This window comes from Panulirus ornatus, chromosome 63 (assembly GCF_036320965.1).
Source record: "Panulirus ornatus isolate Po-2019 chromosome 63, ASM3632096v1, whole genome shotgun sequence".
In the NCBI taxonomy this organism is placed as follows: Eukaryota; Metazoa; Arthropoda; class Malacostraca; order Decapoda; family Palinuridae; genus Panulirus; species Panulirus ornatus.
Window position 1 is genome coordinate 4,939,506 of NC_092286.1, and position 17,592 is coordinate 4,957,097.

The 17,592-nt window shown below is 41.9% G+C and overlaps 1 protein-coding gene across 14 annotated transcripts in view; it reads left to right on the top strand.

Annotated features, from left to right (window-relative positions):
- Positions 1 to 17,592, top strand: part of LOC139745942 (protein lap4-like) — a 556,451-nt gene that overhangs the window by 486,840 nt on the left and 52,019 nt on the right. For 13 of the 14 annotated variants that reach the window (XM_071656641.1, XM_071656649.1, XM_071656646.1 and 10 more), the window contains one exon: positions 9,729 to 9,793. The exons of the other annotated variant lie outside the window; for it this stretch is intronic. In XM_071656641.1, coding sequence (XP_071512742.1) covers positions 9,729 to 9,793 — 65 coding nt within the window. The remainder of the gene's footprint in view (positions 1 to 9,728; positions 9,794 to 17,592) is intronic. 14 annotated transcript variants of the gene reach the window in all.

The following is a 17,592-nucleotide window of genomic DNA, read 5'->3' on the forward strand; positions in this document are numbered from 1 at the left end:
GGATATATGTGTCGGAGGTGGAGGGAACAAGGAGAAGAGGGAGACCAAATTGGAGGTGGAAAGATGGAGTGAAAAAGATTTTGTGTGATCGGGGCCTGAACATGCAGGAGGGTGAAAGGAGGGCAAGGAATAGAGTGAATTGGAGCGATGTGGTATACCGGGGTTGACGTGCTGTCAGTGGATTGAATCAAGGCATGTGAAGCGTCTGGGGTAAACCATGGAAAGCTGTGTAGGTATGTATATTTGCGTGTGTGGACGTATGTATATACATGTGTATGGGGGGGTTGGGCCATTTCTTTCGTCTGTTTCCTTGCGCTACCTCGCAAACGCGGGAGACAGCGACAAAGTATAATTAAAAAAAAAAAAAAAATAAATGTGAAGGCAATTTATATACAGTGAAAAAAAAGCATGAAAAATTGTATAAACTCAAGTGCTGTGTACCTCCATCCTGTTTTCACCTGGTTCACTTTGGGTTATTTGGTTGTGCTTTTTAAGATTAGACAAGTCATTATCAGTACTAGTGCATTTGTTCAAGACAAAATTCATGACTGTTTTGTGTATCACTGGTCTGTACCCTTACTTGTAGCAGCTGGAAATACTAGTCTTAATCTTTTCATTCATGTTGATGAGCACAGGGGGATCTTTTTTTAGATGACAACCAGCTTACTAAAGTTGTGAGTTCAGCAGTCATCAAGAAAAACACTGAACACTATGGTCACATTGTTAACAGAGATGATTATAGGATATTATATCCAGGACCTATTGCCTCAGGTTTATGCAGTTTAGGTCTCTCATTATGGAAGCCTGCCTTATATGAATATCTGGCTGCAGTTGATAAGATATTACTGAGATAGATTTTAGTTTGCTATGCACTAATTTTATGTAGTAACCCATCAACCAAGGCAGTCAACATAAATAAAAACAAGTAAACACTTGCAGTGTCTAGTTGTAGAGTAAGTTAATACAAAAAATGCAAAGAGGAACAGACCACTAGGTCCTTTTAGGATGCTTTTGATAGTGGAAGAGATCTGAAACATAGAGGCATGGTAAGAGCAAGAAAGCAAACAGATTACTTAAGGAGAAATACATGAAAACTTTATGAAACCAAGGAGGCTCAGGTAATGCCAATCTTGGACATGCAGTAAAGTATATGTCAGGCCTATTCTTATATATATATATATATATATATATATATATATATATATATATATTCTTTTTTTTTTGTCTCCCGCGTTTGCGAGGTAGCGCAAGAAAACAGACGAAAGAAGTGGCGCAACCCACCCGCATACACATGTATATACATACGTCCACACACGCAAATATACATACCTACACAGCTTTCCATGGTTTACCCCAGACGCTTCACATGCCCTGAATCAATCCACTGACAGCACGTCAACCCCGGTATACCACATCGATCCAATTCACTCGATTCCTTGCCCTCCTTTCACCCTCTTGCATGTTCAGGCCCCGATCACACAAAATCTTTTTCACTCCATCTTTCCACCTCCAATTTGGTCTCCCACTTCTCCTCGTTCCCTCCACCTCTTTCCTCACTCATTCTCTCCATGTGCCCAGACCATTTCAAAACACCCTCCTCTGCTCTCTCAACCACGCTCTTTTTATTTCCACACATCTCTCTTACCCTTACGTTACTTACTCGATCAAACCACCTCACCCCACACATTGTCCTCAAACATCTCATTTCCAGCACATCCATCCTCCTGCGCACAACTCTATCCATATCCAACGCCTCGCAACCATACAACATTGTTGGAACCACTATTCCTTCAAACATACCCATTTTTGCTTTCCGAGATAATGTTCTCGACTTCCACACATTCTTCAAGGCTCCCAGGATTTTCGCCCCCTCCCCCACCCTATGATCCACTTCCGCTTCCATGGTTTCATCCGCTGCCAGATCCACTCCCAGATATCTAAAACACTTTACTTCCTCCAGTTTTTCTCCATTCAAACTCACCTCCCAATTGACTTGACCCTCAACCCTTCTGTACCTAATTACCCTGCTCTTATTCATATTTACTCTTAACTTTCTTCTTTCACACACTTTACCAAACTCAGTCACCAGCTTCTGCAGTTTCTCACATGAATCAGCCACCAGCGCTGTATCATCAGCGAACAACAACTGACTCACTTCCCAAGCTCTCTCATCCACAACAGACTTCATACTTGCCCCTCTTTCCAAAACTCTTGCATTCACCTCCCTAACAACCCCATCCATAAACAAATTAAACAACCATGGAGACATCACACACCCCTGCCGCAAACCTACATTCACTGAGAACCAATCACTTTCCTCTCTTCCTACACGTACACATGCCTTACATCCTCGATAAAAACTTTTCACTGCTTCTAACAACTTGCCTCCCACACCATATATTCTTAATACCTTCCACAGAGCATCTCTATCAACTCTATCATATGCCTTCTCCAGATCCATAAATGCTACATACAAATCCATTTGCTTTTCTAAGTATTTCTCACATACATTCTTCAAAGCAAACACCTGATCCACACATCCTCTACCACTTCTGAAACCACACTGCTCTTCCCCAATCTGATGCTCTGTACATGCCTTCACCCTCTCAATCAATACCCTCCCATATAATTTGCCAGGAATACTCAACAAACTTATACCTCTGTAATTTGAGCACTCACTCTCTTATCCCCTTTGCCTTTGTACAATGGCACTATGCACGCATTCCGCCAATCCTCAGGCACCTCACCATGAGTCATACATACATTAAATAACCTTACCAACCAGTCAACAATACAGTCACCCCCTTTTTTAATAAATTCCACTGCAATACCATCCAAACCTGCTGCCTTGCCGGCTTTCATCTTCCGCAAAGCTTTTACTACCTCTTCTCTGTTTACCGAATCATTTTCCCTAACCCTCGCACTTTGCACACCACCTTGACCAAAACACCCTATATCTGCCACTCTATCATCAAACACATTCAACAAACCTTCAAAATACTCACTCCATCTCCTCACATCACCACTACTTGTTATCACCTCCCCATTTGCGCCCTTCACTGAAGTTCCCATTTGCTCCCTTGTCTTACGCACTTTATTTACCTCCTTCCAGAACATCTTTTTATTCTCCCTAAAATTTAATGATACTCTCTCACCCCAACTCTCATTTGCCCTTTTTTTCACCTCTTGCACCTTTCTCTTGACCTCCTGTCTCTTTCTTTTATACGTCTCCCACTCAATTGCATTTTTTCCCTGCAAAAATCGTCCAAATGCCTCTCTCTTCTCTTTCACTAATACTCTTACTTCTTCATCCCACCACTCACTACCCTTTCTAATCAACCCACCTCCCACTCTTCTCATGCCACAAGCATCTTTTGCGCAATCCATCACTGATTCCCTAAATACATCCCATTCCTCCCCCACTCCCCTTACTTCCATTGTTCTCACCTTTTTCCATTCTGTACTCAGTCTCTCCTGGTACTTCCTCACACAAGTCTCCTTCCCAAGCTCACTTACTCTCACCACCCTCTTCACCCCAATATTCATATATATTTTTTTTTTCCATTCTGAGTACAGAATGGAAAAAGGTGAGAACAATGGAAGTAAGGGGAGTGGGGGAGGAATGGGATGTATTTAGGGAAGCTGTGATGGATTGCGCAAAAGATGCTTGTGGCATGAGAAGAGTGGGAGGTGGGTTGATGAGAAAGGGTAGTTAGTGGTGGGATGAAGAAGTAAGATTATTAGTGAAAGAGAAGAGAGAGGCATTTGGACGATTTTTGCAGGGAAAAAATGAAATTGAGTGGGAGATGTATAAAAGAAAGAGACAGGAGGTCAAGAGAAAGGTGCAAGAGGTGAAAAAGAGGGCAAATGAGAGTTGGGGTGAGAGAGTATCATTGAATTTTAGGGAGAATAAAAAGATGTTCTGGAAGGAGGTAAATAAAGTGCATAAGACAAGGGAGCAAATGGGAACTTCAGTGAAGGGCGTAAATGGGGAGGTGATAATAAGTAATGGTGATGTGAGAAGGAGATGGAGTGAGTATTTTGAAGGTTTGTTGAATGTGTTTGATGATATATATATATATATATATATATATATATATGTATTCTTTTTTCTTCTTTCAAACTATTCGCCATTTCCCGCATTATTGAGGTAGCACTAAGAACAGAGGACTGGGCCTTTGAGGGAATTCCCTCACCTGGCCCAATTCTCTGTTCCTTCTTTTGGAAAATTGAAAGAAACGAGAGGGGAGGGTTTCCAGCCCCCCCGCTCCCTCCCCTTTTAGTCGCCTTCAACGACACGCAGGGAATACGTGGGAAGTATTCTTTCTCCCCTATCCCCAGGGATAATATATATATATTAATATATATATATATATATATATATATATATATATATACGGGAGCGGGTGGCTGGAAATCCTCTCCTCTCATTTTTTTTTTTAATTTTCCAAAAGAAGGAACAGAGAAGGGGGCCAGGTGAAGATATTCCCCAGTCCTCTGTTCTTCACGCTAACTCGCTAACGCGGGAAATGGCGAATGGTGTGAAAGCATATATATATATATATTAAGTATTAGGTATTAAGAATATATGGTGTAGGAGGCAAGTTGTTAGAAGCAGTGAAAAGTTTTTATCGAGGATTTAAGGCATGTGTACGTGTAGGAAGAGAGGAAAGTGATTGGTTCTCAGTGAATGTAGGTTTGCGGCAGGGGTGTGTGATGTCTCCATGGTTGTTTGATTTGTTTATGGATGGGGTTGTTAGGGAGGTGAATGCAAGAGTTTTGGAAAGAGGGGCAAGTATGAAGTCTGTTGTGGATGAGAGAGCTTGGGAAGTGAGTCAGTTGTTGTTCGCTGATGATACAGCGCTGGTGGCTGATTCATGTGAGAAACTGCAGAAGCTGGTGACTGAGTTTGGTAAAGTGTGTGAAAGAAGAAAGTTAAGAGTAAATGTGAATAAGAGCAAAGTAATTAGGTACAGTAGGGTTGAGGGTCAAGTCAATTGGGAGGTAAGTTTGAGTGGAGAAAAACTGGAGGAAGTAAAGTGTTTTAGATATCTGGGAGTGGATCTGGCAGCGGATGGAACCATGGAAGTGGAAGTGGATCATAGGGTGAGGGAGGGGGTGAAAATCCTGGGAGCCTTGAAGAATGTGTGGAAGTCGAGAACATTATCTTGGAAAGCAAAAATGGGTATGTTTGAAGGAATAGTGGTTCCAACAATGTTGTATGGTTGCGAGGCGTGGGCTATGGATAGAGTTGTGCGCAAAAGGGTGGATGTGCTGGAAATGAGATGTTTTAGGACAATGTGTGGTGTGAGGTGGTTTGATCGAGTAAGTAACGTAAGGGTGAGAGAGATGTGTGGAAATAAAAAGAGCGTGGTTGAGAGAGCAGAAGAGGGTGTTTTGAAATGGTTTGGGCACATGGAGAGAATGAGTGAGGAAAGATTGACCAAGAGGATATATATGTCGGAGGTGGAGGGAACGAGGAGAAGTGGGAGACCAAATTGGAGGTGGAAAGATGGAGTGAAAAAGATTTTGTGTGATCGGGGCCTGAACATGCAGGAGGGTGAAAGGAGGGCAAAGAATAGAGTGAATTGGAGCGATGTGGTATACTGGGGTTGACATGCTGTCAGTGGATTGAATCAAGGCATGTGTATAGGGGTGGGTTGGGCCATTTCTTTTGTCTGTTTCCTTGCGCTACCTCACAAACGCGGGAGACAGCAACAAAGCAAAAAAAAAAAATATATATATATATAAATTTTTATTTTTTATTATACTTTGTCGCTGTCTCCCGCATTTGCGAGGTAGCGCAAGGAAACAGACGAAAAGAAATAGCCCGACCCCCCCCCATACACATGTATATACATACGTCCACACACGCAAATATACATACCTACACAGCTTTCCATGGTTTACCCCAGACGCTTCACATGCCTTGATTCAATCCACTGACAGCACGTCAACCCCGGTATACCACATCGCTCCAATTTACTCTATTCCTTGCCCTCCTTTCACCCTCCTGCATGTTCAGGCCCCGATCACACAAAATCTTTTTCACTCCATCTTTCCACCTCCAATTTGGTCTCCCTCCTCTCCTCGTTCCCTCCACCTCCGACACATATATCCTCTTGGTCAATCTTTCCTCACTCATTCTCTCCATGTGCCCAAACCACTTCAAAACACCCTCCTCTGCTCTCTCAACCACGCTCTTTTTATTTCCACACATCTCTCTTACCCTTACGTTACTCACTCGATCAAACCACCTCACACCACACATTGTCCTCAAACATCTCATTTCCAGCACATCCATCCTCCTGCGCACAACTCTATCCATAGCCCACGCCTCGCAACCATACAACATTGTTGGAACCACTATTCCTTCAAACATACCCATTTTTGCTTTCCGAGATAATGTTCTCGACTTCCACACATTCTTCAAGGCCCCCAGAATTTTCGCCCCCTCCCCCACCCTATGATCCACTTCCGCTTCCATGGTTCCATCCACTGCCAGATCCACTCCCAGATATCTAAAACACTTCACTTCCTCTAGTTTTTCTCCATTCAAACTCACCTCCCAATTGACTTGACCCTCAACCCTACTGTACCTAATAACCTTGCTCTTATTCACATTTACTCTTAACTTTCTTCTTTCACACACTTTACCAAACTCAGTCACCAGCTTCTGCAGTTTCTCACATGAATCAGCCACCAGCGCTGTATCATCAGCGAACAACAACTGACTCACTTCCCAAGCTATCTCATCCCAACAGACTTCATACTTGCCCCTCTTTCCAAAACTCTTGCATTTACCTCCCTAACAACCCCATCCATAAACAAATTAAACAACCATGGAGACATCACACACCCCTGCCGCAAACCTACATTCACTGAGAACCAATCACTTTCCTCTCTTCCTACACGTACACATGCCTTACATCCTCGATAAAAACTTTTCACTGCTTCTAACAACTTTCCTCCCACACCATATATTCTTAATACCTTCCACAGAGCATCTCTATCAACTCTATCATATGCCTTCTCCAGATCCATAAATGCTACATACAAATCCATTTGCTTTTCTAAGTATTTCTAAGTTTATTATATATATATATATATATATATATATATATATATATATATATATATATATATATATATATATACCTAATCCCTGGGGATAGGGGAGAAAGAATACTTCCCACATTTTCTCTGTGTGTCGTAGAAGGTGACTAAAAGGGGAGGGAGCGGGTGGCTGGAAATCCTCCCCTCTCTTTTTTTCTAATTTTCCAAAAGAAGGAGCAGAGAAGGGGGCCAGGTGAGAATATTCCCTCAAAGGTCCAGTCCTTTGTTCTTAATGCTACCTCGCTGACGCGGGAAATGGCGAATAGTATGAAAAAAAAATATATACCTATTTATTTATCATTTTTATTATACTTTGTTGCTGTCTCCCGCATTAGCAAGGTAGCCCAAGGAAACAGATGAAGGAAATGGCCCAACCCACCCACATACACATGTATATACATAAACGCCCACACACGGACATATACATACCTATACATTTCAACGTATACATACGTATACATACACAGACATATACATATATACACATGTACATATTCATACATGCTACCTTCATCCATTCCCGCCACCACCCCGCCACACATGAAATGGCACCCCCCTCCCCCCACGTGCGCACGAGATAGCGCTAGGAAAAGACAACAAAGGCCACTTTTGTTCACACTCAGTCTCTAGCTCTCATGTGTAATGCACTGAAACCACAGCTCCCTGTCCACATCCATGCCCCACAAAACTTTCCATGGTTTACCCCAGAAGCTTCACATTCCCTGGTTCAATGCATTGACAGCACATCGACCCTGGTATACCACATCGTTCCAATTCACTCTATTCCTTGTACGTCTTTCACCCTCCTATATGTTCAGGCCTTTATCACTCAAAATCTTTTTCACTCCATCCTTCCACCTCCAATTTGGTCTCCCACTTCTCATCCCCTCCACCTCTGACACATATATCCTCTGTCAATCTTTCCTCATTCATTCTCTCCATGTGACCAAACCATTTCAATATACCCTCTTTTGCTCTCTTAACCACACACTTTTTATTACCAAACATCTCTCTTATCCTTTCATTACTTACTTGTATGTTTGAAGGAATAGTGGTTTCAACGATGTTATATGATTGTGAGGCGTGGGCTATAGATAGAGTTGTGCGGAGGAGGATGGATGTGCTGCAAATGAGATGTTTGAGGACAATACGTGGTGTGAGGTGGTTTGATCGAGTAAGTAATGAAAGGGTAAGAGAGATGGGTAGAAATAAAAAGAGTGCCGTTGAGAGAGCAGAAGAGGGTGTTTTGAAATGGTCTGGTCACATGGAGAGAATGAATGAGGAAAGATTGACCAAGAGGATATATGTGTCGGAGGTGGAGGGAATGAGGAGAAGTGGGAGACCAAATTGGAGGTGGAAAGATGGAGTGAAAAAGATTTTGAGTGATCGGGGCCTGAACATGCAGGAGGGTGAAAGGAGGGCAAGGAATAGAGTGAATTGGATCGATGTGGTATACCGGGGTTGACATGCTGTCAGTGGATTGAATCAGGGCATATGAAGCGTCTGTGGTAAACCATGGAAAATTCTGTGGGGCTTGGATGTGGAAAGGGAGCTGTGGTTTCGGGCATTATTGCATGACAGCTAGAGACTGAGTGTGAACGAATGGGGCCTTTGTTATCTTTTCCTAGCGCTACCTCGCACACATGAGGGGGGAGGGGGATGGTATTCCATGTGTGGCGAGGTGGCGATGGGAATGAATAGGGGCAGACAGTGTGAATTGTGTGCATGGGTATATATGTATGTGTCTGTGTGTGTATATATATGTGTACATTGAGATGTATAGGTATGTATATTTGCGTGTGTGGACGTGTGTGTATATACATGTGTATGGGGGTGGGTTGGGCCATTTTTTTCTTCTGTTTCCTTGCGCTACCTTGCAAATGCGGGAGACAGCGTGTGTGTGTGTGTGTGTGTGGTTTATGTGTCTTTTGCTGGGCTCTGCCTGCAAGAGGTTACACTGTGGGTGAAAAGTCACCTTTGTTGGTTCTTTATCTTTGGGAGTAAATTCTTGTCAAAGAAATTATCACTTCAAGGGAGCTCACATTTCCTTGTTAAATGGAAGTTGTGTAGCTTTACATTGATGGAGCCTTTAGAAAGAGGTCATAGGTAATGCTAGCACTTTTACATAGAAATTGATCCCGGGTTAATTATATTTAGAAAACAGAATATATGAATATTTATGTGTTACCAGACTCTGCCTGTGTATGGTTACAGTGCAAGGGAAAAATCACCTCTCCAAGGTTTTATCATTATCAGTGGATGAGAAGGAACAGTCATGCCAAAAGGGGCTTTTTACTACAAAGGAGTCCATCACTTCCTTGTTTTTGTATGGAGCATAATTGGGTCATATAAATATGATTAATCATTTGTTTATGTCCTGTTCTTGGATAATATCATTGTTTTTATTCCAACATTGTCTGTACAGATGTTCTTTAAGGGTAATCTTGTGAAAGATGATTTATTTTTTGGTAATCCAGAAAATTTGCTATCCTAGTCCTAGAGAATAAAGGTATTGATGTATCTATGTATATTTATTTGTAATTTACTCTTGTTCATTGTCTCATGTGTCTTTCTTTTTATGTCTGAATGTTTGTGTGTCTGCCCCCTTCCAGATAACACTAATAATGACAGCTCAGTAAATAACTGCAGCATCCTGGACCAAGAGAATAATATACCCGTAAGTAGTGCCTTATATCCACACCTAGCCTTTTTAACACCCTGTTTATTGTAAGTGTTTAGTCAGTAGTTGCTTGTGTATGCTGGCAGAAATTGGTTCACTTAATGCTGATTGTGACATGACTCACATGGATTTAAGGAAAAAAAGCCTTAATGGATATATATATATATATTTTTTTTTTTTTTTTGCTTTGTCGCTGTCTCCCGCATTTGCGAGGTAGCACAAGGAAACAGACGAAAGAAATGGCCCAACCCACCCCCATACACATGTATATACATACGTCCACACACGCAAATATACATACCTACACAGCTTTCCATGGTTTACCCCAGACGCTTCACATGCCCTGATTCAATCCACTGACAGCACGTCAACCCCGGTATACCACATCGATCCAATTCACTCTATTCCTTGCCCTCCTTTTACCCTCCTGCATGTTCAGGCCCCGATCACACAAAATCTTTTTCACTCCATCTTTCCACCTCCAATTTGGTCTCCCACTTCTCCTCGTTCCCTCCACCTCCGACGCATATATCCTCTTGGTCAATCTTTCCTCACTCATTCTCTCCATGTGCCCAAACCATTTCAAAACACCCTCTTCTGCTCTCTCAACCACGCTCTTTTTATTTCCACACATCTCTCTTACCCTTACGTTACTTACTCGATCAAACCACCTCACACCACACATTGTCCTCAAACATCTCATTTCCAGCACATCCACCCTCCTGCACACAACTCTATCCATAGCCCACGCCTCGCAACCATACAACATTGTTGGAACCACTATTCCTTCAAACATAGCCATTTTTGCTTTCCGAGATAATGTTCTCGACTTCCACACATTCTTCAAGGCTCCCAGGATTTTCGCCCCCTTCCCCACCCTATGATCCACTTCCGCTTCCATGGTTCCATCCGCTGCCAGATCCACTCCCAGATATCTAAAACACTTTATTTCCTCCAGTTTTGCTCCATTCAAACTTACCTCCCACTTGACTTGATCCTCAACCCTACTGTACCTAATAACCTTGCTCTTATTCACATTTACTCTTAACTTTCTTCTTTCACACACTTTACCAAACTCAGTCACCAGCTTCTGCAGTTTCTCACATGAATCAGCCACCAGCGCTCTATCATCAGTGAACAACAACTGACTCACTTCCCAAGCTCTCTCATCCCCAACAGACTTCATACTTGCCCCTCTTTCCAAAACTCTTGCATTTACCTCCCTAACAACCCCATCCATAAACAAATTAAACAACCATGGAGACATCACACACCCCTGCCGCAAACCTACATTCACTGAGAACCAATCACTTTCCTCTCTTCCTACACGTACACATGCCTTACATCCTCGATAAAAACTTTTCACTGCTTCTAACAACTTGCCTCCCACACCATAAAATTCGTAATACTTCCTCAAGCAGCTCTAATCCAAACTCTATCATAGCCTTCTCTCCAGATCCATAATGCTACATACAAATACATTTGCTTTTCTAAGTATTTCTAAGTTTATTATATATATATAATATATATATAAATATAATAATATATATATATATATTATATATACCTAATCCTGGGATAGGGGAGAAAGAATACTTCCCACCACATTTTCACTGTGTGTCGTAGAAGGGTGACTAAAAGGGAGGAGCGTGGCTGGAATTCCTCCCCTTCTCTTTTTTTCTAATTTTCCAAAAGAAGGAGCAAGAAGGGGGCCATGTAGAATATTCCCTCAAAGTCCAGTCCCTTTTGGTTCTAATCTACCTCCTGACGCGGGAAATGGCGAATATATGGAAAAAAAAAATTATACAACTTTTATCTATCATTTTTATTATACTTTTTCTGTCTCCCGAATTAGCAAGTAGCCAAGTAACAGATGAATAAATGGCCCAACCCTCCCACATACACATGTCATATACATAAACGCCCACACAAGTTACGACCATAATACATACCATATACAGTTCAACTATACATACGTATACATACACGACATATACATATATACACATGTACATATTTCATACATGCTACAGTTCATCATTCCCATCGGCCACCACCACCGCCACACATGAAAAGGGCACCCCCCTCCCCCCCACGTGCGCCACAGAATAAGCGCTATGGAAAAAGACAACAAAGGCCACTTTTAGTTTCACAACTCATCTCTAAGCTCTCATGTGGGTAATGCAACTAAACCACACTACTCCCTGGCCACATCCATAGCCCCACATAACTTGTCCATGTTACCCCAGAAGCTTCACATCCCCTGGATCAAGGCATTGACACACATCGACCCCTGTAAACCACATCGTTCCAATTCACTCTATTCAAGCACGTCTTTCACTCCTCCTATATGTTCAGGCCCTCTTATCACTCAAATCTTTTTCACGCCATCATTCCACCCTCCAATTGGTCTCCCACTTCTCACCCTCCTCCTCTGACACATAATAACCTCTGTTCATCTTCCTCATTCAATCTCTCCATGTGACCAAACCATTTCAATATACCCTCTTTTGCTCTCTAACCACACACTTCTTTATACCAAACATCGTCTCTTATCCGTTCATTACTTACTTGTATGTTTAAAGAATAGTGGTTCAACAATGTATATGATTGTGTGGCGTGGCTATAGATAGAGTTGTGCCGGGATGAGAGGATGCGCTGCAAATGAATGTTTGAGACAATAACGTGGTGTGAGGTGGTTTGATCGAGTAGTAATGGAAAGGGTAACGAGAGATGGTAGAAATAAAAAGGAGTGCCGTTGAGAAGAGCCAGAAGAGGGTGTTTTTGAAATGTCTAGTCACATGGAGAGAATGAATGAGGAAAATTGTACCAAAGGAGTATAAGTGTCGGAGGTGGAGGGAATGAGAGAAGTGGAGACAAATTGTAGTTGAAATTGAGTGAAAAAGATTTGTGTGATCGGGCCTAACTGCAGGAGGTGAAAGGAGGGCAAGGAATAGAGTGAATTGGATCGATGTGGTATACCCGTGGTTGACAACTGTCAGTGGATTTAATCAGGGCACATATGAAAGCTCTGTGGTAAACCATGGTTAATCTGTGGGCTTGAAGTGGAAAGGGAGCTTGTGTTTCGGCATTATGCATACACTAGAGACTGAGTGTGGAACGAATGGGCCGTTGTTATCTTTCCTAGCGCTAACCTCGCACACATGAGGGGGGAGGGGGATGGTATTCCATGTGTGGCAGTGGCGATGGAATGAATAGGGCAGACAGTGTTGAATTGGTGTGCATGGGTTATATATGTATTGTCTGTGTTGTATTATAATGTGTACATTGAGAGTAAGGTATGTATATTTGCGTGGTGTGGAAACGTAGTGTGGTATATTACATGGGAAGGGGGGTGGTTTGGCCATTTTTTTCTTCTGTTTCCTTGCGCTACCTTGCAAATGCGGAGAACAGCGTGTGTGTGTGTGTGTTGTGTTTAAATTGTCTTTTAGCTGCTCTGCCTCAAGAGTTAACACTGGGTGAAAGTCACCTTTGTTGGTTCTATTATCTTTGGAGTAAAGTTACTTGTCAACGAAATTATCCACGTCAAGGAGCTCACATTTCTAGTTATAAATGGAGGTGGTAACTATCACATGATGGAGCCTTTAGAAAGAGGTCATAGGTAATGCTACACTTTTACATAGAAAATGGATCCCGGGTTAATTATATTTAGAAAACAGGAATTTATAAATAGGATATGTGTACCAGACCGGCCTGTGTATGTGTTACTAGTGCAAGTGAAAAATCACCTCTCCAATTTATCATTATCAGTGGATGAGAAGGAACAGTCAGGCCAAAAGGGCTTTGTACTAAAAGGAGTCCATCTCTTCCTTGTATGTTTTATGGAGCATTAATTGGGTCTTATATAGATGATTAAATCATTGTTTATGTCCGGTTCTTGGATAATATCAATTGTTTGGTTACATATCAACATTTCCTAGTAACATGATTTCTTTAAGGGGAACTATGTGATAGATGAATGTATTTTTAGTAATCAAAAAATTGCTATCCTAAGTCCTAGAGAATAAAGTATATGATTATCTATGTATATTTTATTTTGTAATTACTCTTGTTCATTGTCTCATGTGTCTTTTCTGTTTATGTCTGAATGTTTGGGGTGTCTGCCCCCTTCCTGATAAACACTAATAATGACAGCTCAGTAAATAACGCAACATCCTGGTACCAAGAGAAAAATAGAACCCGTAATGTAGTGCCTTAGATCCAATATCCAAACCTAGCCGTTTGAACACCCTGTTTATTGTAATTTTAGTCATAGTTGCATTGTTGTGATGCTGGCAGCAATTAGGTTCACTTAATGCTGATTGTTTGGAAAAACATGAACTTCACAAGATTAAGGAAAAAAAGCTCAATGGAAAATATATATATATATATTTTTTTTTTTTTTGCTTTGTCGCTGTCTCCCGCGTTTGCGAGGTAGCTCAAGGAAACAGACGAAAGAAATGGCCCAACCCACCCCCATACACATGTATATACATACGTCCACACACGCAAATATACATACCTACACAGCTTTCCATGGTTTACCCCAGACGCTTCACATGCCCTGATTCAATCCACTGACAGCACGTCAACCCCGGTATACCACATCGATCCAATTCACTCTATTCCTTGCCCTCCTTTTACCCTCCTGCATGTTCAGGCCCCGATCACACAAAATCTTTTTCACTCCATCTTTCCACCTCCAATTTGGTCTCCCACTTCTCCTCGTTCCCTCCACCTCCGACGCATATATCCTCTTGGTCAATCTTTCCTCACTCATTCTCTCCATGTGCCCAAACCATTTCAAAACACCCTCTTCTGCTCTCTCAACCACGCTCTTTTTATTTCCACACATCTCTCTTACCCTTACGTTACTTACTCGATCAAACCACCTCACACCACACATTGTCCTCAAACATCTCATTTCCAGCACATCCACCCTCCTGCTCACAACTCTATCCATAGCCCACGCCTCGCAACCATACAACATTGTTGGAACCACTATTCCTTCAAACATAGCCATTTTTGCTTTCCGAGATAATGTTCTCGACTTCCACACATTCTTCAAGGCTCCCAGGATTTTCGCCCCCTTCCCCACCCTATGATCCACTTCCGCTTCCATGGTTCCATCCGCTGCCAGATCCACTCTCAGATATCTAAAACACTTTATTTCCTCCAGTTTTGCTCCATTCAAACTTACCTCCCACTTGACTTGATCCTCAACCCTACTGTACCTAATAACCTTGCTCTTATTCACATTTACTCTTAACTTTCTTCTTTCACACACTTTACCAAACTCAGTCACCAGCTTCTGCAGTTTCTCACATGAATCAGCCACCAGCGCTCTATCATCAGTGAACAACAACTGACTCACTTCCCAAGCTCTCTCATCCCCAACAGACTTCATACTTGCCCCTCTTTCCAAAACTCTTGCATTTACCTCCCTAACAACCCCATCCATAAACAAATTAAACAACCATGGAGACATCACACACCCCTGCCGCAAACCTACATTCACTGAGAACCAATCACTTTCCTCTCTTCCTACACGTACACATGCCTTACATCCTCGATAAAAACTTTTCACTGCTTCTAACAACTTGCCTCCCACACCATATATTCTTAATACCTTCCACAGAGCATCTCTATCAACTCTATCATATGCCTTCTCCAGATCCATAAATGCTACATACAAATCCATTTGCTTTTCTAAGTATTTCTCACATACATTCTTCAAAGCAAACACCTGATCCACACATCCTCTACCACTTCTGAAACCACACTGCTCTTCCCCAATCTGATGCTCTGTACACGCCTTCACCCTCTCAATCAATGCCCTCCCATATAATTTACCAGGAATACTCAACAAACTTATACCTCTGTAATTTGAGCACTCACTCTTATCCCCTTTGCCTTTGTACAATGGCACTATGCATGCATTCCGCCAATCCTCAGGCACCTCACCATGAGTCATACATACATTGAATAACCTTAACAACCAGTCAATAATACAGTCACCCCCTTTTTTAATAAATTCCACTGCAATACCATCCAAACCTGCTGCCTTGCCGGTTTTCATCTTCCGCAAAGCTTTTACTACCTCTTCTCTGTTTACCAAATCATTTTCCCTAACCCTCTCACTTTGCACACCACCTCGACCAAAACACCCTATATCTGCCACTCTATCATCAAACACATTCAACAAACCTTCAAAATACTCACTCCATCTCCTTCTCACATCACCACTATATATATATATATATATATATATATATATATATATATATATTTTTTTTTTTTTTTTTTTTTTTTTTTTTTTTTTATACTTTGTCGCTGTCTCCCGCGTTTGCGAGGTAGCGCAAGGAAACAGACGAAAGAAATGGCCCAACCCCCCCCCCCCCCATACACATGTACATACACACGTCCACACACGCAAATATATATACCTACACAGCTTTCCATGGTTTACCCCAGACGCTTCACATGCCCTGCTTCAATCCACCGACAGCACGTCAACCCCTGTACACCACACGACTCCAATTCACTCTATCTCTTGCCCTCCCTTCACCCTCCTGCATGTTCGTGAAGGGAGGGCAAGAGATAGAGTGAATTGGAGTCGTGTGGTGGGGGGGGGGGGGGGTTGGGCCATTTCTTTCGTCTGTTTCCTTGCGCTACCTCGCAAACGCGGGAGACAGCGACAAAGTATAAAAAAAAAAAAAAAAAAAAAAAAAAAAAAAAATATATATATATATATATATATATATATATATATATATATATAGTGGTGATGTGAGAAGGAGATGGAGTGAGTATATATATATATATATATATATATATGTTGAATGTGTTTATCCCTGGGGATAGGGGAGAAAGAATACTTCCCACGTATTCCCTGCGTGTCGTAGAAGGCGACTAAAAGGGAAGGGAGCGGGGGGCTGGAAATCCTCCCCTCTCATTTTTTTTTTTTTTTTTTTTTTTTTTTTTTTCCAAAAGAAGGAACAGAGAAGAGGGCCAGGTGAGGATATTTCCTCAAAGGCCCAGTCCTCTGTTCTTAACGCTACCTCGCTGTCGCGGGAAATGGCGGATAGTATGATATATATATATATTATCTCTGGGGATAGGGGAGAAAGATTACTTCCCACGTATTCCCTGCGTGTCGTAGAAGGCGACTTATAAGGGAGGGGGGCAGGGGGCTGGAAATCCTCCCCTCTTGTTTTTTTTTATTTTTCCAAAAGAAGGAACAGAGAAGGGGGCCAGGTGAGGATATTCCCTCAGAGGCCCAGTCCTCTGTTCTTAACGCTACCTTGCTAATGTTGGAAATGGCGAATAGTCTGAAAGAAAGAAAGAAAAAGAGATATATATATATATATATATATATATATATATATATATATATATATATATATATATATCTATATGTGTGTGTGTGTGTGTGTATTATACTTAGTCGCTGTCTCCCACGTCAGCAAGGTAGTGAAAGGAAACAGACGAAAGAATGGCCCAACCCACCCACATACACATATATATACACATAAATGCCCTCACACGCATATATACATACCTACACATTTCCACGTATACACACATATACTTATATACACATTTACATATTCATACTTGCTACCTTCATCCATTCCCATCGCCACCCTGCCACACATGCCCATTTTTGCTCCCCAAGATAATATTCTTGCCTTCCACACATTCTTCAGTGCTCCCGAACCTTCGCCCTCTCCCCCACCCTGTGACTCACTTCCGCTTCCATGGTTCCATCTGCTGCTAAATCCACTCCCAGGTAT